Source organism: Taeniopygia guttata, chromosome 21, assembly GCF_048771995.1.
Source record: "Taeniopygia guttata chromosome 21, bTaeGut7.mat, whole genome shotgun sequence".
Classification (NCBI taxonomy): domain Eukaryota; kingdom Metazoa; phylum Chordata; class Aves; order Passeriformes; family Estrildidae; genus Taeniopygia; species Taeniopygia guttata.
The window spans coordinates 7,431,632-7,452,925 of NC_133046.1; the positions used below are offsets into that span (position 1 = coordinate 7,431,632).

Consider the following 21,294-nt stretch of genomic DNA (forward strand, 5'->3'; position numbering starts at 1 on the left):
CTCTCAAAGGTTTGCTCATTATAAAACCTGCACAGAGCCACAAGCAAAGCAGCTGTATTTTCCAAAGTGCTTTTCCAGCTATAACTGTTTCACCAAGGACACGGGTGTCGAGAGCCACTGGAAGAAAAGAGGTTACTGGCCAAGGAGGGATGAGGCGTTAGAAAGCAGCTGCTGCCAGCAGCAGGAGAAACTCAGGGAAAGAGTAGGAGAACACTTGTGAAGAAGAAAAATTCCGAGTTGGGTTGTTTCTAGATATCCTTCATTAATAGTTTTGGGGATGCAGATTTCTGCACAGCCATTAGCAGCTGCCAAACAGCAGAGACAGACAAGGACTGCTGCTCCAGCACTGCCAACACAAGGAAGGTGAAACCACCACCTCCTGCTTACAACCTGCTCCATCACCTTAGAGACCCTCAGGGAGGCACTAATATGATCCCCACCCACCTGGCTCATGCATCACACTCAGACACAGAATCCCCCAGAACTACAGAATATCCTGACTTGAAAGGAACAAGAGCATGACCGAGGCTCACCTAGACCCAGCCTGTCCGTGCTCCTATCTGCTACAGACCTGGCTCACAGTGGTGAAGTGGTGACCACTTTGAACTTTAACATATCAGCCATTCCCTCAGCTTGCTGTGAACAAGCATCTCTCCTTAGAGCCCAAATCAGCCACTCTTAGTTGCTAATTTTCAGCTTCATATACATTATCCTGCCTTACTCCCACTACAGAATACTAAAGAATCATTACACCAAGTCCTGCTGGAGGACTGCCCCAAACTCAGAATGGCAGGTAGTAAATCAAGTCCTTAAGAATTCCAGTATTTCTCCCCAGATGGGGATGAAAACTCTGCATCTGCTTGCACAAGTGCAGGAGCCTGTTCTCTCTCTCTGCAGGAGCCAGGCTCCATGCAGCAGAGATGCCCGGCAGCAGCACCTGAGTGTCTCTCAGGAGCTCCATAAAGTTCTCTCAGTATTGTCACAACAGTTTGGCCCTATAATCCTCTGGGCTCCATTTGCCTGAATTCAGTGAATGGAAAAAGGAACAGCTCAGCTTGCAGCATCTTCCCAAAGTGTCGCCCTGATTTTTTAATATTTTCTAAAGCCTTCTGAGTTTACATTCTTGTAGCAAATTTTCTCACACAACTTTCTGTAAATAACCTATTGTTTTGCATTCCTTCATAGAGACAGAGAAATTTGATGGACTTGTAGTTTGTCCAGTGTCGTTGGAGAGGGGGCACATTCACCCTCTAATCCACTGTCACCTTTGGAAAACTACAAATGCTAGAGTCAGAGAAAATAAAATTAGTCTCTTTATCGTGACAATAACAGTGACTGTGTTGTGCTTTCTCGTGTCCTCTAGTGACATAAAGGGCTTTAAAGGTAGGGGAGACAGGAAAGGCCCAGGCACCCAGTCCTCCCTAGGTCACTAATGCTCAGGGCTTTATGCTCGGCACACCCGGATTCATCTTCAAGCAGAGGATGAACATGACAAATCAGAACTTCTCTAATGCAGAGACAATACAGAATATCTTCTACCCCCACGTGCAAAAAGAAATGCATCTTTGGCACGCAAATGTCTCCTGAGTATCAGTCCCAGTCTGAGCCCAGAGGAAAAAAGTCTCAGTGTTCTTCAGATGAACATGTTGCCTTGTCTGTGAAGGCAACACTGCCAACATCTCAAGACGTTTACCAGCCTCTTCTGATACCCTGGAATTACAATGACTCCATTACTGACTCTTAACTAGAGTTTCGTTGTAGGAGGTCTGTAAGTCAGTGTTTGATCCACTCCACCGAGAAGGAGCTCAGAAATGCTCTGGATCATGTCCCTCTCATGACCTTGTATGACTATCAAACACAACAACATTTTACACTCAGGTGGTCCAAGGTAATCAAGAACTCAGTGGGCTGAGTTGCCCTTGGTGAAAATGTTAAAGGAACACAAACCAGACTTGCAATTGCAGAGCAGCTGTAGTATCTTCTTCTCACTCTTACACAAAAAAAAATGCAGCTTTAACCTTACTCCTTTCTCCTATCTAATTCTAAGCTAGATCTGCTGAGTTTGCCTTAATGAATCAGAAAAATAATTACTCCAGAGTAAAATCCCAACCCTTTAAAGACACCCCAACATCAGGACATGATAGGTTAAGTCAGGAAGAGGAACAGTGTTTATCCAGGATAATGAAGAGACTTGGGGAAAATCTACTGTGTCCCAAAAGTAATCTAGGATTGTTCTTGTCACTTGATAAATAAAACTGGAAATTGGCAAATATATTAATCTGAAAAGGATTTTTTCACCATTGCAGTTACTAAGTTGAAGAAGATGCACAGTTATACTTCAGTGGGAGAAACCAAACTGCAAACCTTCATCCCAGACATCCATGCATGATTTTTGTGCTCGTGTCTTTTAATCATTCTGGTTTGGTATCAACCAGAACAATCCATCATTTTCACAGCACTACGTGGGAGAAAAGCAGGAAGCACAGCTTGGGAAATAAAGGTAAAGTCTCTGGGACTCAGAAAATACACAGTGCCATGTAAGAAGAGAAAACTCCCTGGGATGGGAAGGAAGCAATAGCAGGCTCGGGGGATATTCAGTGGAAGATTCTGAGCTACTATGAACAGCTCCCTGAAAAAAGACTTCTTGGAGACATCAATCTGATTCCCAGCAAAACCGAGGGAAATTCACAGATTAAATATTTTCCTTCTTCCATCAGAATGCTTCTGATTTTGTGACAAAATTGAGTTGTTATGAATGCCCTCACTGCTCTGCCACCATGCCAAGGTGATCTCAAGAACCAGCACATACCATGTGCCACAGTGCAGGACCTCCTGCTCCCCATTAGCTGGACAGCATGGGACACCAAAGGTACCACCAGTTAATTCATCAGTTGCCAGCAGACTCAAATAATCCCCTCCCTCTTCATTTTCATTGTAAGAAATATCTGTGCTTCTGTTTGTTCAAGCTGCAATTTGAGGAAATTCAGTTCTGTGTAATTAAGTAATGCTCCTCCTTGGAATGGGTATTACCATGAGATAATTACCCATGCTGGGAATCTGGTGTTTTGAGAAAGCAATCATGCTTAACAAATGACAAAGCCAAGTGCCTGTTGGGAATGTATGCTACAGAGGAAATTATCAGCATTATGAGTGCAGTTTTGCTTTCTATTAAATCCTCATTTACATTTCACTGCATGTTAATTTAGTTTTAAATTTTATATGACTTCAGAGTATCTTGATCTGAATTGTTCAGGGTGCACCTAAACCTATCTAAACTTGGAAGGTTGTCCCACTAGGTAAAACATGGGGGCTCCTGAGTCCCTGAGCCATCACAGGCAGGGAGCAAACAATAAAATCTCACCAAAATGAGTAAGAGGAGTGGCCTGGCCATCCAACAGAATGATGTGTAATGGGGACACTAAGTGTAGGATTCCCATCAGCACACTGCTCCACACAGGAGACCATGAGTCAGTGACCAACACAAGCAGAAATGCTACTTGGTCAAGGAAAGAAGCACAGCTGAAATAAATTTTTCCCCCATCTCCTTCAATCACAAGGAATTCCAAGTAAGATACTGTATTTAGCATCAAGACATCTCCAGTTTAGGGGATTTTTTAGGTATTTGTTTTCAAAGGCAGTCGCTACCATACAGTAAAGTTACCAATGGAAGTTTAGTTTACTTATACCTTTACCATCAGAGATGTTTAAACTTGCCACCAAGTTGTCCAGCAGAAGCTGGAGTCCAGGGAAGGATCCTTTCACAGCCCGCAGAAGTTTCCACTTTCAGGATCTTCTCTTCATGCACCTTCCTGAGCAGATTGCCCATGGCTTCCCTCTGAGAGCTGCCTTCACAGCAATCCAAAGCTACCTGTAACAAAGAAACAGACACAAAACTCTGACAGCTTCCTACAAACTCTTGGATTTGAGCAGAGATCAGAAAAACTGCAAGAGTCCCACAATACTGCACTACCCACTCCTTACACAATTTAACTGGAAGGGGTTGTAGGGTGGCAGTTACAGGAACACCAAAACATGATCGAGGTGTAACAGACATGTCACCTTGAAAACAAACCTGGTGGGTTCTCCCACCAAGTCCAGCTCTTAGAAGTGGCTGACTAGCAAAAACTGCTTAAAAAAAAAAAAAAAAAAAAAAAAAAAAAAAAAAAGTGGACTTAAAGAGGCTGTTCAAAACAACATTTCACATAATATTTTTAGCAAATACTTTTTAAAACTGTCAGTCTCATTTCCCAAAAAAATTGATGGCCAGAAGAAAATACTCTTATTATTTAAATAAGCACCTATTAACTGAACTATTATTTCTGTGACAAGGCTGCGTGAAACATCTCTTATGTGAGATGCCACCATGGTGGTCTGGAAAAGCTCTAGGATGCCAGTAAAGTACCTGCAAGCCTCCTACAAGGGAGAGGCACTTGCAAATACAGGGTGACCTCCTTTCCACTAGCACTGTGCTCCTGAGCAGAACCTCTACAGGGCACCAGCCCAGTTCCCTGATGTCAATAAGCACTACAGAGTCCTATCAATAAAATAATTAAGATCCATCCCAAAACTAGTTACATTTTTGCTCCCTTTCCCCTGGCTGGTAAACTCTTCCCCAGCCTCAGTCCCCTGCTGATTTTTCTAATTTTCAGCTGAAATTTATTCATGGCCAGTGTATGTCTGTTAATGTGCCAATATTATCTTTCAGCGTTAAAAGCCTTTTAAATTCTCTGAGGTGTTTACCCTACCTTTCCTCTTTGATTTCATTATAAGAGCATGATCATATTCCCTCTTTGTCTTCATTCCCCTTGTCTAAATAAGGTAGCTCATCTTATAAAACAGCTTCTACACTCCCCTGGACTTCCCACTGCAGATCTGTCAAGTTCCAGTGTGAATTCACCTTTTTGGAATCAGACTGGAACAAAAATTTTGGGTGAGTTCTTAACTTAGTTCTTATTACTGCACCCAACACACACCCTTCACTTCATACCACCACATCGGTCAGTTCTCACTACTCAGTTCCCCAGCCATGGAACTCATATAGAATCATAGAATCATTAAGGCTGGAAAAGCCCTCCAGTATCATCAAGATCATCTATCAGCTAGCACCACCACCATGTTCACCTTTAACCCACGTCCTCAAGTACCACATATTCACATATCTTTTAAACCTCTCCAGGGATGGTGACTCCATGATCCCTGCCTTGGGCAGCCTATGCCAGTGTTTGATAACCTTCACAGTGAATAAATTTTTCCTAACATCCAATGTAATCCTCTCCTGGCACAACTTGAGGCTATTTTATCTTATCCTGTTACTTGTTACATGGGAGAAGAAACCAACTCCGACCTGGCTCGGACCTCCTTTTGGGGAGTTATAGAGAGTGAGAAGGTCCCTCCTGAGCCTCCTTTTCTCCAGGCTGAGCTGCTCCAGCTCCCTCAGCCACCCCTTGTGCTCCTTCTCTGGACACTTAAGCTCTTCGGTGACATTTTGTCATGAGGGGCCCAAAACTGAACACCGTTCATTCTTCTTTCTCTTGCAGATCCTTTTCTGTGTGGACAAAATATTTTGATTGCGCTCATCATCAAGATTTGCTAAACATGCCTTGGTATTTTTGTGTCCATAAGTGTTAAGTAAGTTGCAAGAATACCAATAGTGACCTTGAGACAAGTTGTGAGTCCTGCCTTCAGCACAACCTGTGGTTGTCTGCCAAAGAAATGCATCCTTTTTAGTATCCCTGTTTCCCCTAGAATACCAACTTCCTCACATGAAATTCAAATGATTTGCTCTAGATCTAGACCAAGGCAGGAAAATAAGCCCATTTTTATCTCATCAAATAAAGAACCCAGGTCAAGCAGAAGCAACTCAGTGAAGACCTGAGAGGGACAAATCTGATTTTTATTTATGCTTCAACATACGTTATGTTCTTAAAGGGGCTTTATATGTGCTTGCAACCCTGTCCTCAGGAAGGCTTCGCCTGGCAGTCAAGCAAGGCAGAGAAAGCCTCCACGGTCGGACCGTGAGCGACACACACATCCCCACGCCCCGCCGGCGAAGAATTCCCAGGAAACGAGACTGTGGGAGGCACGTGAGCACACAAAAGCTAACCGCAACACAACAGGACCCATTTTTTCTTTGGGCACCTTGGGGGGAGTGGGGGCTGGCCTGTAGGGTCCGCTCAGCCCTTCTCCCTCCTTCTCGCCTTTTCGTCCCCGTGGTCCTGCTTCCCTGCTTCACCACAAAAACAGCTTGTCACCGCCACGCCCTCGGTCTCTGCTGCCTCCGCACTGAAGCAGTCGCTGCTGCAGCCGGCTGCCCTCGTGCTTCCCGGGCACAGCCGCCGCCGGCCGCCGCACGAGTCTGCCCGCACCCAGACGCGTTCGCTGCCGCCGGGTTCGCTACCGCCCGCCGGCTCGGCAGCACCGCCCCGCAGCACCGCACCGCCCCGCGGCACCGCACCGCACCGCAGCACCGCACCGCCCCGCAGCACCGCCCCGCAGCACCGCCCGCGGCACCGCCCCGCAGCACCGCACCGCAGCATCGCACCGCCCCGCCCCGCGGCACCGCCCGACGCACCGCACCGCAGCATCGCACCGCCCCGCAGCACCGCCCCGCAGCACCGCCCCGCCCGCGGCACCGCCCCGCCCGCGGCACCGCCCGCCGCACCGCACCGCAGCATCGCACTGCCCCGCGGCAGGAACACTTAACCTTTTTTATGAACAAACAGTTCTCAGATATACTGTCGCGTTTGCGTTTATTTTCGTTCAAGAAATCCATTAGAAGAATCCTCACCCTTTTATAGCAGAACAGGACGACACCCTTTACTGCATTTTCTCTTTTTTTTTTCCTTACAACTTTCACTTATATGTGCTCTCCTGCCTGTCCCAAAGAGCTCAGACCACTGCCTTTCTCTCCAAAATGTCTGGTCCTGCTCATCAACTGTCGGGACACCTCTCAACTTGGAGAGCAATAAGTAAGAAGTCTTCTGTCACTTGCATGGCACGGGTGTCAGTTCTTCCCATCTGTTCACAGAATCACAGAATATTTATGGTCGGAAGTGACCTCTGGAGATCATTTAGTTCAACCCCCCTGCCATGGAAGGATCACCCAGAGCAGGTGACACAAGAACTCGTCCAGGGGGATTTGGATTGTCTCCATAGAGGGAGACTTCACACCCTCCCTGGGCAGCCTGTTCCAGTTGTCTGCCACCCTCAATGAAAAGAAGTTCTTCCTCATGTTGAGGTGGAGCTTCTTATGTTTTATTTTATGGCCATTGCTTCTTGTTCTGTCACTGGGCATCACTAGACAGTCTGGCACCATCCTCTTGGCACCTCCCTTTGAGATATTTTTATGCATTAATGATCCGTTCTCAGTCTTGTCCAGACTATCCATGTCCAGCTCCCACAGTCTCTCCTCAAAAGAGAAAGGACGTAGCCCACTCCTCACCTTTGTAACTTCTGCTGGAACCTCTCCAGTAGCCCTTTTTCCTTCTTGGGCAGAACTGGACACAGCACTCCAGGTGTTCCTCACCAGGGACAAGTGGAAGGGGCAGGGTGGCCTCCCTTGACTTCCTGATGCCCTCCAGGATCCCACTGACCCTCTTGGTTGAGAGGACACACTAGCAGCTCATGGACAGCTTGTCACCCACCAAGATTCCCAAGGCCTTTTCAGCAGAGCTGCTCTCCAGTAATTCAGCCCCCAAGCTGTTCTGGTACTGGGGATTATCCCTCCCCAGGTGCAGGACCCTACCCTTGCCCTTGCTGAACCTAATTTAGTTTCTCTCCACCCAGTTCTCCAGCCTATCAAGGTCCTGCTGAATGACAGCTCAGCCTTCAGGTATATCAGTCACTCCCTCCAGTTCTGTATCATCACCAAACCTGCTCAGGGCCCATTCTATCCCTTCATCCAGAGCATTGATAAATAAGTTGAATAAGTATTGATCCCTGGGGAATGCCACTCACTATAGACCCCCCAGCTGGATTCTATTCCACTCTTCACAATCCTCTGCCATTCTGCCAGTTCTTGATCTATCTCACTGTCCATTTATCTAACCCACATTGCCTGAGCATACCTATGAGGATGTTGTGGGAGACCGTATCAAAAGCCTTGGTGAAGCTGAGGTAGACACCATCCGCCGCTCTCCCCTCATCAACCATTCCTGCCTTGCCATCACAGAACGCTTTCAGATTGGTCCTAATGGGTTGTTGAGGGATGTCATTTGGGTTGTGATTTTTCTTCCCCTGCAGGAAATTTCTGTTTCTGTGTTTCTCCTGGATCAGGCTCCAGTCTAAGCCATGAATTTGCAGGTCATCTCCTCTCCTTATTCTTTTTCTTGGTCAGACAATATGTGCTGTGATGCCCAGCAGCCTGATGTGCCACAAACTTCTCCATAGCTCCACAGTATGTTTGTTTGCCTGTCACACATTTCAGCCATTCCCTGAACATCCTAAAGTTCTTCCTCAAGTTATTCACTCAGGTCTATAAGCTCTCATATAAGATCTTCTCTCTCATTCAGGATGCAAACTTCAGACAGTTCCCCTACCTTAAACATAAAAGAAACTAATCCAACAGCTCCTCCTGCGCTCTAATGAGCACCTGAACTCCTTAATTAGTTTCTCTCATTTCTAAAGATCTGTCCTTTTATAAGACCAAACTCTGCTAGTGAACCTGCTGATGTATTTTCCCTTTCAATTCACACCAATCTGCCTCTAGATCCCTTAGTCTGAAGTCCTCTTCTGAGAAAACACAAGAAGAGGTACAAGAGCAGCATCCTTTGGGGAGCTCCTGCTGTAACCTACCACTGCTCCCAAGCAGAAGAGATGTCACCTGGTAGTGGGAGATGCAGTGGTGACATTTTAAGACTTATTTTGACACCACCAGGTGACAAAATTAGAAAGAATCCCCCCATCCTGGTTGCAGTAGGATTTTTCCATTCCCAGTGTACCCAGTTAAGATTCCTGCAGTGGCCAACAACCTGTTTGTACTATCCCTAATGCCTGTCTGAGCTCTGAAGCAGCTTGGTTTGAGCATCAAGGTCTGCAGGCACTGGAGTCAAAAGGGAGAGAAGCCACATAGCTCAGAATACCCAGGTGCCTTCTAGAAGAGAGCCTAAATGGAAGGAAAGGGCTGATGTTTCTACTACCTACTCTGATTTTCTGGGTTCAGTGCTGTATTGTGGACTGATCACTCTGAACTCTGAAACAACCTAAGTGGTGTGGTGCACCATGCAGAAGTTACCCACACTTCCTCTGTATCCGCTTCATTTCTCTTAAGTGATAACCTGTATCCAAATCCTCCACCCCGTCCCAATTACAGAAACACCAAAAAAGCCACAGAAGTTAATCACTCAAAAAAGAGAAAGGCTAGATGCAAAAGTTATCCAGAAAAAAACAGAGATTTACAAAGAGGCTTCACAAAACATCAAGTACTGGTTTTCCAGCAAAGAAAATCAAACTTGCTCCATTGCACAGGTCGGACCAGTTACAGAAAGAACCCAGTTGCCATGAAAAAGGCTGTTCCATGAGACACTCGTACTTGTCTTGCTGAATAAGTGTGTAGCTAATGACGCAGTGAGAGTGAGAAGAAAAAGGAAAGCCTCATCTTTATGAACCTTTGGAGAACTAGATCCCATCCCTGCCAGCCCAGAGCTCCAGTGCAACACTGGATGAACCAGATAAGACAAAATCTATCAGAGGTGGCTGATAATTCCATGTTTGTTTTCCCAGTCCTACACCTGAGACACCAGGGATCCCACCTGCATACATGCCATGGGCCCATCATTTTAATCAGTTTAACTTCTGGAATAATTAAACACTTCCCACTTTCTGGGGAGAAGGAGTGGAATTAAATAAATAAAACCCTCCAAGGTCAGTCTACATTTGGCAATTTCTCTCTTGTGTTCTTGTGCCACAGCAGGACAGAGCTCTGCCCACAGCCTCACTGGAGTGCTCCCCAGATAGATCTGTCATTTGATAGAAACTGTGGGCTGAAACAAGAGCACAAAGGGATCCCATAGAGAGGAATAGGATTTTGTATCCAGAGCAGGGTTTGGGGTCTCTGTAGCAAACGGAGCACACAGTGACTGGTGAGGATGAAAAGAAACACTGCTCCTCCACCAAACTAAGCAGGAACTCTACAGTACATGATGATGCAGTTACAGGCTGTATCCTGTTCCCAAGAACCAGAATTATGATGGCAGAATGGTTTTGGTTTATTATTGGGGTGTTGTGTTTGGTTTTTTCAATGTGAAGGATGAAAAAGAATTGCTGAAATTTAACGACCTAATTCTATGAAGACAAAGAGAAGAAAGCAGGGAAAAGGTGAAGCCTTTAAAAGAAAGGCTGCACTACAACACAAACAGGCATATGTGAAGAACCTAATCTTCCCACTGCCGATGAAGCTTCAGCTCCAGGCCCCCCACATGGGCCTCTGCTGACAGCCACAATGCCCCAGCAAATGCCAGCTCCTTTGCTGTACTTATACCCTGCTCTCTCCTCTTAACACCTCCATTCCAGGCTCAGCTGTGTGCTTTCAGAGGCAAAAGTTCATCAGTCACCAGTCACACCAGTCATACCCCAGCTCACAAGGGCAGGACAGATGCCTCTGTTGGCAATACCTTTTTAGGTACCCTATTCCAATCTGTGTCTGCTCTTGGGGATTCTCCACGCTGGACGTGGTGAGGGACCATGGGACCTTAACTGAGGGGCTTATGAGCTGGGCAGAAGTTCTCAGCCCACCTCTTGTGGCTCTGGTCAGGCTTAGACAGAAAGCAGATATCATTCATGCCACTGAGCACAGCTTTCCACTCACTATAATCCTGTGTCAGGGGAGCTCAATGATGTGACAAACTAGGACAGGAGGTCAAGCTGTGTCCTGATCACAGCATGTGAGGGCACCCTGTAATTTCCAGCTGCACAGGGTACAGCTAGCTCCCCTCAAAGACAAAGGAAAGCAGGTTACAAACAGCATTTTGTCCTTTATGACTTCTGCAAATCAGCATACAGAGTGCAGTTGCTTACAGAAAAGGAAAGCAACAGACCTCCCCACCAACTGTTGCCTGCAACACATTAAAAATAAAACCAAATTATTTAGTGGATGTTCTAGTCTTGTAGGCAACTGTGTGGTAAGAGTTGCAAAAATGACATAAAGCTGGGAGACAGCTGAAAGGGAAGTTGTTGACCAGGAACTGACAAGCAGGTAGCAGAGAGGTATTGGTGGTTCTGCTCAAATTTCCCTATAGAGCCTTGTCCTTGTTCCCAAAAAGGCTTTTTCAGGGTATGAGGAGTACCAGGTACCTCCTCTGGCCCAGGCTCCCATTGCAGGAGTAGTCTGACAGTGATCCTGATCTCCAGTTGCCTTCACTGCTCAATAGTTTTCACTATTCCCACAATCCAGCACAGAAGGACCTGAGACCACACATATGTGCAGTTGATGCTATGCAGAAGGCAGGTGGAAGTGCCAGGTGAGGCCTTCCCATCATCTGGTAAACCATGTGTATGATGCTACCTTGAAGACACTCACACCCCACCCTGTCCACACAGTTTGCCTATTTCAGATTTTTTACCCACTTTTCTGAGGCAGTCAGGAATCCCTCTTCTGCTGCCTCCAAAATTCTATCATGGGGCTCAGCTGTGTCACGCTCTGCATCAGCTCTGCGAAGCTATGCTCTCTGGGGGGAAAAAGATTCAGAAACACAAGACAAGAAATAAGTCAGTCTGAAGAAACTGACAGGTTCCTGAAGCAAGGGAGACTCTCTGAAAGATCTAAGTGAATAGCAAAGCTCATCCCAAGCACAAACAGCAGAGGAAAATCACTTTACTATTCTCTTTAAACTCAGTGAAAGGAAAATGTCTCATTTATCTAATAGAGCACAAAGCCATAAAGCAAGCTGGAAGTTAACACCAGGTTTGCAAGGCCACTGTTTTGTGTCAAACTCGAGTAAAAAAGAAGTTTTCAATCCCAAGCCTCAGCTGCACTCACACTGGCTGCCAGCCATTAATCCAGCCCTCCAGGGAGCAGTAGGGAGAGCCCTGCACAGCCACACCTCCTGCTACAGACAGAAATGCTCCAGGATCTGGCCAGCGCATGATAAACCTCCCACACCCGGATACCGGGCTGCTCTGTAAGGTTACCCACTCACTTTGCCAGAGGTGGCACCCAATTTCCTACCTGCTTGCCGTGGGGCTTCTCCACTGCCCTGTTCCCTTTCCAGCAAAGCCACTTTCAGCTCAGGATTCGTGTCCTGAAACAGCTTCAGAAAAGACACGAGGGTCTGAGTGTCCAGGGGCCAAGCATCCCGAGTGTCACTATCCTGGGTGTGAGCATCCTTAACTTTGCCCAGCAGCTTCTTGAACACTGAATGTTCCTCTGCCTTGCCCAGACAGGCATCCAGAGCCTACAGCAGAACAGAAATGCAGGAAAGTTTAGAGAGCAGAGTCAACTGCCCTATACAGACAGATACAACAAGAAGAACTCTGGAGTTTAGGTCAGGGGACAAAAAATTAAACTGGAAAAAAAAAAAATAACCACCCAGACACACACCACTGAATGCAAACTCTGGCCTGTCACCACCCACCCTGGGAAGCAGGGCAACAAGCCCTGCTGCCAGCCCTTATCCATACAGCAAATCCCACAAACTGGAGCAGCCTCCAGCACCAAATGTTTCCTCATGTCCAACTAGACAAAGACCACTAAGTGTAAAAGACCTGATAAAGCATGAATTTAACACTGCTACTTTGGAAGGCAAAGCTAGGGTATTTCAAGTGGAACTTTCAGGAATCTCCATTCTTAATCACAATAGAATTCTGTCTCCTAGAGAAAACTCTGGAGAGAAGACACACAAACTCTGAGTGCCATGGGCTCTCAGCAGACCTGGCAATGAAACCCAGAGCTCCAAAATCTACTTCCGTGATCTGAAACAGCAAGCAGAGGCAGATGTGCTTGTACAGTTATGGAAATAAAAGGCAAAGAAATAAGCTGGAACTCTTACTCCCATTTCCCCAGAGTCCTTTAATGCTGTAAATATTGCCCCTGAAAACACATGCTTCTCCGCTCTCCAGGAGAGATGCCAGCATTTTGCAGCAGGCAGCCTTTATTGGAGACTCCAGGGATTTGATAAAGGTACCTTTGAAGTGGGAAGTTCAGCTCTGCTCCAGGGAGAATGGCCATTTTCTGCTGTCATTGTCATTTTTATTCTGATGATAAAAAGGCTGTATGCAATTGCTTGGGGCCGCACCAGGGGCCCGACTGGCTTTTCCTAGCAGATGTAAATGCTCACACATTAGAGCAGCTCGGCAGTGCAATGACCTATTGCCACGCAGAGAGAAAACTGCAGCAGTCCCAGCTCTTCCCACTCACAGCAATTTGCCTGCCGAACAGAGAGTGTGGACGTGAAGGGCTCTGGTGTAAAGAAAACACAGGTGTGCTAAAGAACAAATGCAAAGGTTTTATAAAATGCAAACAATAATTTGTAATGAGACTTGATAACCAGATCATGTTTGTTCTCAAGGTTTATGTGCCTGGCCCCTTCCAGATCAAAATGAGCATTTAAAACACTAAATATCTCCAATCTCACCACCTTAAAGGTGTTCAGATCCTGCCAAATCCGTGTTTGCACTAATATGGGTGAAAAGTAACTTGCATTGTTGCAATATATTTTTCAATTTTGGGGGTTTTTAATAAAAATCAGTACAGCATTGCTACCCAGAGCCCCAGGTAACATCCCTTCCTCAGCTCATAGATTTGGTTAATAGAACTGAGTTTTCAATAACTGAAATATTCTGCTATTTATAGGCTCTTTCCAGAAGACATTTCCTTTGACACTTTGCTCAGTGGGAACAACAGCCTTTTAACACTGTTGTGAAAGAGCACACAGTATACTTCAGACTCACACTGAAGCACTAACAATTCCCAAAGATCCTGGAAAAAAAATGAAGAAATACTGATACCAGCAGGAATCCCAGCTTCCACTTAGTCCTAATGTGTCCCCCACATTACAGCCTGATCCATCAGGCTTTCACTGCCAGGGACACTGCAAAACTCTTCATGGCCAAGTTGGTACCAATTAGCATACATCCAGCTTCCACATGGGAGGAAGAGACTGCCTTCTGCATCGGGAACCTGCATCACCAAGACCTGGCTTATGTGTCAGAGCTGTGCCACCAAACAGATTCCATACCACCCCAGACGTTTGGTCCCCATTGAGGATATCAGTTCTGGTGGCCAAAGCACTCCCCCCTCAGCACCATGGAACACATCACACACCATAGAACAGCCTTCCCAGTTAATCTCAAACATGCCCATGTCCACAGCAGCCCCATGGCAAGTTGTGAACAGGAACCTCTGCAGGTTAAGGATCCAGGAGATAGGTCTCCTGTCTCTATAGCATCTCCACATCTTCCATGTTTTTCCAGAGACTCAACCACATGTGCAAATAATGTACACCCCCCTGAGCAATGTGCAGTGACCCATAACTGAGACTAAAGAGGGATGTGAGGAGAGAGGGAAGGCACACAGCACAGTCATTAGCCCAGCTGGCCATTAACTCTACTCTGCAGGTGGATGAGCACAGTTATGGCTTTTCATGCCTTATCCATGCTCCTGCTACCACCATGAGAGCACATCCCAGCAAAAAGCCACTTTGTTGACTATTTCTGAATGATCTCCTTCAAGCATCAGCTTTAGACTGAATGCAAGCATCCAGATCTGCAAGAGATGGATTGGGAAGCACCTGTTCAGGGTGGCAGGAAAAGTTGACTCCCTTCAGACCTGAGAGATACTTTGGTACACTGCAGGAGGTCGGGCACTGTGGGGAAACTTCCACAGCCATAATCATCAGTCCTCTGTAAATGCACACTGCGTCGGGTTTTGATGTACAGAAGGTGATGAAAATATGAAAAAGCAATTGGCAACCTGCAGGGTAGGGACTGTTTCACTGCTGGCTCTTCTGTGGCTCCATGGTTATCCAGCCTTTGGAAGCTGGGCAGCACTGTTCCATAGGCTGCTGCTGCTCACAGGGTCAGTGGCATGGGCAATCCCAGGACTGGCTCCACACACCTCACCCTCAGAGAAGTCCCCTGGCTGTGACCCCACCATTAAGTCAATCAACCATCAGTCAACTATTATATTGTGCATACAATAATCAGACAAGAACTGTGTTCATGTTTCTCCTTCAGAAACCTAAAGGGATTTTTTTTTTTCAAGCCTGCATCTGTACATGACTTTCGAGGGAGACCCCAGGAAGGCTCTTCGGAAAACACTGACCCCCTGCTTGGTCCACACAACAAGAACAAAAGCTCAGCCCAAACTTGTACAAAAATGCACCAGAACAGAGGAAAAGAAAGTTCTCTAGCTCTGCCACCATGAAAAAAACCAAAACCAAATCCTCACAAGATCTCTCTCCTAATCAGGATGCAAAAGATAACAGGAAACTTCTTTCTTCTGCCTCATCCAGAAATCCCTGCAGCTGCAAATGAAAGGCGACAATGACTGGACAGGCCCACAGACAATGAAAATGATCCACAAACACAGTGACATTTATTCTACATGGGAGAATCAATGCTCCCCCACTTCATCTGAACCTGGTAGTAGAGGGAACAAATGAGCTGTGCAATAATTTGAATTGAGTCTCTCGAAGAGAGTACAGGAAGATAAGACTTGACATCAGCAAAGCTCTTCTGCGCTTCCCTAAATTACTGCAATTTCAGTCTTGTTCTCCTTTCCAAGCAGGTTTCATCCAAGCCAAAACTAAATTAGACAGGAATAGTTTATGTGAAATATACAGAGAAACTATAAAACAGAAACAACCCCAAAAATCACATCTCCCTAAACTGAAATGCAATTCATCTGCATTTTTCAGTATGGGGAGCAGAACAGAATATCAGACTCAGAGAGAAGCAATAGTTCTCACAAAAGCCAGCCCTGCACCACAAGCCTTGTTGGGGAAAAACCCCACAACCAAATGAGTCTTCACTGGAGGTAGGAGGAAATAGGAAGGAACAGTGGAGAGGAGCAGACCAGAGTGCTGCACAGAACAACATACCATGCAGGGATGAGTTCACCAGCAAAGGAAATAAATAGAGGGGCATCCAAGGCCAAATTCCACTAAAACCACAGGAGCCTGAACACCAGGACAGCCTTGGTGCCAATAGGCAGGCTGACAAAACTCCCCAAAACTGCCCAAAATAACTGGTGCTTTCCTAGAGAGATCAGCTGCTTCCAGAAGGGTCCCAAGAGAATACTCCCAAGGAATGGGAAATCGCCCCTGTAGCAGGGCAAGCACACCCAGCAAGAATGCTTTCTACATAGAGACAGTGTCTCACCAACTTCCAGACAACTTTCACTTGCCCCAATGCACTCGAGACTTCAAACAAATGACTAGCAAAAGAATACAAAGAAAGAGAGGGGGAAAAAATGAGAGGAAAAGAAAAAAAAAAATCCATTGACATCTACTGGCACAACCTCAGCCTCAGTTATACATCCCAGTTCGGCTCTTTGGAGCTGAACTTGCACTTCAAGCATGACTTTAAAAAAACACTGCTGTGTTTCCCCCCAAAGAAACACTAGGCTCTTGTGGGGAAAAGCTGCTCTGTGTGCTGAAAACAGTCTCAGTGCTAAGGTCCACAGGTCCTGCTGGTCCCAGAAGAGCAGTAATAAGAGAGGGACAGATCTGGCTCAGCTCTTGCTTATAACAGGCTGCAGCCTGTTCTCCCACTGCCCTGGGGCTGACACTTTTCATACCTGTCACAGCTGAAAAGTGATTTTTCAGGAAGCCTTAAAGAAAATACATTTCTTATTTATTCAGCACTTATTTATAGCTGCAGAAAAATTGTCCAGCTACCACTGTGCGGTCAGACACCCAAACTGGCTCTGAGCTCTACAACCTCTCCCTTGGCTCCTGCTGTAACAGCTCATTTGGAAGCACAAAAGGCCAGGAATGGATCTGTAAACCTTCACTAATTGGTCTGAAGTGGTGAAGGAACACGAAACGGCAGGAAACAGCACTGATGGCAAAGCAATGGCAAACAAAGCTGTTGTGCAGGGCAGAAGCTGCAGCTCACCTGCCTGGGCACTCTGCCAGCACAGCTCTGCCCTGCCACCAGCCGTAAGGGGAGGCAGGAATAGGACCTGTCAGCATTGTAATGAACAGGGCTCATGCCTTTATTAATGCTCAGCTCTTTATTAAAAAGATCAGCTGGGCAGGAGGCTCGACACCGAACTTGCCCCCACTGTTGTAGCTCTCGCAGGCAGCTGAAAGGTGAGAAGATGTTCAGAGTCTGTTGCTGAAGTCCAGCAGCAGCTGTCCCTGTGGTAGATAGGGACAGGCGGAGCGGAAGATCACCGGGATGTCACGGAAAGACAGACCCCTTCCCCCCTCTCTCTTCCCCGCTTATCTGTTAACCCCAGGAGTCAGAGAAGAATGTAGCCACACCTGTTCTGGTAAAATTCCACTACCCACTATCCTCTGAGACCCCCAACCCCCCTCTGACGTAGCAAAGACCCCTAAACCTATTTAAACCCACGAAATAGGATAATAAACGCTTTTCAACCGTCTGCCATATTGGTATCTGCGTGTGTTGATTAGCCCGAGTGGCTTGGACGAGACCAGGCCGCCGTGCTGCCACCTGAACCAGGCCCCTGGTTGTCTTTCATAAAGGCAACAGTCCCCTCTCCTTTCCTCGTAGTAACACCAGAAAATTCTTGCTTCTTTGTTCCGTCTTTCCACACCCCACTCTAGTCTTGTCCTCCAGAGGTTATGGCGACAGGTCAAATGTCGATCGGAGATGTTTTCTTCTTCCTCAGCCAGCGTATTGTACCTGTCCAGCCCCCTCAATTGTGTTTAGTTCTTCATTTAGGGGTGTCTTTACCCCCGCAAAACATACTCCCATGGTTCCACGGGTTCCTCTATTTGCATCTTAGCCCTAGAATGGCAGTGTGGGTGGGGGGTGGGCAGGTGATCTCCAGGTAGTTTAGAGAAAACAGAGCAATTAGCTAATTAACATTTCAATATAGGTACTTAACTAGAACCAGCAACTGTTCCAGTGTTGCCATGGGAACCAGGAAGGCCCTGTCCATCCGGGGACCCCGGGGGCACTGGGAACTTTCTTCATTACAAGCATGGGGGTATGGAGCTGCCAAATCCCTTCTGGCAGCACCGATCCACACTGCACAGCACCCACCCCAGCTCAGCTCCATTCATAAAGGTGCACAATACATAAAACCCTAAATCTGACACACTTACCTGATCATGGTAAAAAACAAACATACAAAAATCTAATCCTTCTCTGAACAAGGCACTCAGAAGTGCTTGTCTGCCCAACCAGGCTTGTGCTTGCTACTGCAAATATGAATTAGGACACACATCTCTCTCCTGAAGCCCCCAATATGTTATTATTCCCCAACATCAGGGCAACCAGCTGCTAAGGGAACACAAGCTTCCCTTCGTGAACATTTAAAGGCTCAGCAGAAAACAATCCTGCACTCTCCAACTCAAGGGAATTCTCCTCCCTGCTGTCACAAGTTTGGGGTTTTTTCCTAATAAAGATATACTCTTGGGCTTCTATAAGCAGAATGCCACAATGGTAAAAACATACCATGTCCTCTGATCACACTGCTACTGGAGGGACTTGGATCCAGACAGCTTCCAGACAGCAACAACATGGGAATTTAGAGAGCATGGCAGCTCCCAGCCTACGGAACAGCACTGCTCAGCTTCCAAAGGTTGAATAATCAAGGAGCCACGGAAGAGCCAGAAGTGAAACAGTAATACTTTTTCCCTTTCAGAAAGGCATGCAGAACAGTTCATGCAGCTTGGTATGAAAAATGCTCTACCAGAAATGGCTGGGCTGAGAACAGCAAGCACAGTCCCATCCTTGCTCTACACTGGCTACAGCTTTTCTGCAGACCCTGCCACTGCACAGCAGTGTGCAGCCAGCACGAGTGCCCACCTAGACTCACCACAGTAATTCACAGGCTCTGTGTCCTCCTGTTCCACTGTCACACCAGTACAGACATCACATTCTGCTTCTGGGACAATGGGTGGCATCTGGCTACCACAGCTCAGATCCCAGAGAACCCTTCGGCATATGCCCAGCAGCAGACTCAGTTACTCCCTCCAACAGGAATGGAGCATCATTTGCCAACTCTGACTGCTCTTAAAGCAGCACGTTGGCAGGAGAAGCACTATGGGGCAGCATCCAGCTCCCCCTGTCAAGCCCTGTCCCACTCCTCCGGCAGCAGCCGTACAGAGAGCAGCAGATGCTTCACAGCAAGAGAGTGCCGAGGGCTTGGGAAATCTATTTTGGGATCTCATATGTCAGCCATTTACAAGTCGATACAATTACTGAAGCAAATGCCAAAAACGGAGGAGAAAAATCTGTGCTGGAGCTCTCCTACAACACAAGGATGTCTTCAGGGCAGGACATACTTCCTTACCTGCATGCCTGAGCAACTTGCACTTACAGATGCTTCTCTCTAGGGTGTTGCTCAGGTGAGCACATGTTGCCCTTCAAACAACCAGGCATGTTTCCCATGAAACACTTTCCTAAACAAGGCACAAAATATTACAGCCGTTAGTAGGGTTGTTATGAACAAAACAGCCTTGCTGGGACACTAACATTGAAATGTTAATTAGCGAATTGCTTCTGGGAACCACGTACAGCCCCACCCACACTACCATTCTAGGACCGGGATACAAAATAGACCAGTGGACTCATGGGAGGGGGTTTTGGGGATGAAAAACCCCTAAATGGAGGGCTGGGCACAGTGGAGGGGGCTGGATGGGTGCGCTGGTTGGGGAAAAGGGAACCCCATCCTTGGTCTGTGTCTGATCTGTCACCATAGCCTGCAGAGGACCAGACTGGACTGGGCTGTGGGAAGCAGGAGCAAAGGAACACTGTTCCTGGCGTTACCAGGAGGGAAGGAGAGGAGACAGCTGCTGCTGGACTTGGGCAGCAGGCTCTGCACATCCCCTCACCCTGCGGCTACCAGTGTGCCAGGAGGAAAGGAGAGAGGACGGTCTGCTGATTGGGACTTCAGATACAGAGTGCACACCTCTTCACCTCCAGCTACCAGTGTGCCACGGAGACTGCAGGGACAGACTCTGCAGCCTTCTCCCCCTTTGGCTACCGGGAAAGCTACAACAGCGGGGGTGAGCTCTGTGTCGAGCCCCCTGTCCAGCTGATCTTTTTAATGAAGAGCTGAACATTAATAAAGGTATAAGCCCTGTTCATTACAGGGTGGAGAAAAAACTTGCATGATATATGGAAGTAAAAACACCTACCTCCTTTTGAGAGGCATCAATTTCTCTGCACTCCTCAAGACTTTTCAGCAGAACCTGGGCATCAGAAAGAGCCTCAGAGAAAACATTTTCAGATCAAACAAAGAAATCCGTTTTATAGCTTTTGCTCTCTGCTGCTGTGCAATAGAAACAAGATGAGTTATTTGCTAATTGAATGGATTCACAGAAAGCATGATGTGATTGAAAGGCATCAGTTTGTAACCAGCACATTGGCTATAAAAGGAAAACTGTGATTTATAAATCCCTTCTGAAGACATCACACAGCCTGGAGGGAAAACCAACAGTTTATTTAACACAGTTATAAATGGAACATTTATTTTAAACTCAGTATGGCCTCTGTTTTCCTCCCAAGCTGAACAGGAGTTTAAAGGATAAGGTAGCATTAGCAAGAAACTCTATTCAGTTGCTGTTAGACATATTGTCTGATCAGCCGTATGTCCTGCAGTCACACAGATCCCACTGCATGGCAATCACATGCCTGGGCAATAAAAGTTTTGCTCACTATTGCTCTGGCAAAGCAATGAGCATGAAGCAACTATAAAAGCCAAAGGAAGAAAATCTCTGCAAAAAAGGGGGATATGCTGCTGTTGCTCCCAACCCAGGGCAAACTAAAAAAAGTAAAGAGAGACTAAAAATACCCCGACAGGCAAATGTGAGCCAATGTGTTGCAAATAAGAGGCAATTATGTGCGCAGACCCATGACATCTCACCTAAATCCCTTGATTGCCCTTTCCCCTCTGCTAGCTCAGCAAGCTCCTCATCCATACAGCCACTCCATTCAGCATGGGCAGGCTGGTCAGGGCTAGGGAGGGACCTGGAGTCACTCAACATTGTGTCCCGATGAACCCAGGTATGATTCACAGTAAGTTCCTGACCAGGAGGAGAAACATCTCCTTCCATTTCTGCTTCTATAGGGTAAAGGAGAAACGCTCTGAGTGAGGATGATAAATGTTTTTTCTTCATCAGGTCTTCCAGACTGGGACAGGTAATTAGCTTCAGCTTG

General features: G+C 46.7%; 1 protein-coding gene across 6 annotated transcripts in view; it reads right to left on the minus strand.

Moving 5' to 3' along the window:
* Window positions 1-20,649, minus strand: part of ZBTB40 (zinc finger and BTB domain containing 40) — a 57,595-nt gene extending 36,946 nt beyond the window's left edge. For 4 of the 6 annotated variants that reach the window (XR_012051684.1, XR_004369632.3, XR_012051683.1 and 1 more), the window contains exons 1-2: window positions 5,345-6,471; window positions 3,687-3,868 (exon numbers count right to left, since the gene is read on the minus strand). Coding sequence is in view for 1 of the 6 variants with exons in the window: in XM_072917378.1 (XP_072773479.1) it covers window positions 11,641-11,663; window positions 12,164-12,389; window positions 19,427-19,432 (255 nt within the window). In the remaining 5 variants the exon portion in view is untranslated. Of the gene's footprint in view, window positions 1-3,686; window positions 3,869-5,344; window positions 6,472-11,562; window positions 11,664-12,163; window positions 12,390-19,426; window positions 19,536-20,273 lie in introns of those variants that run through there. The other 2 variants (XM_072917378.1, XR_012051685.1) reach the window with 2 other exon arrangements.
* Window positions 20,650-21,294: the final 645 nt, after the last annotated feature.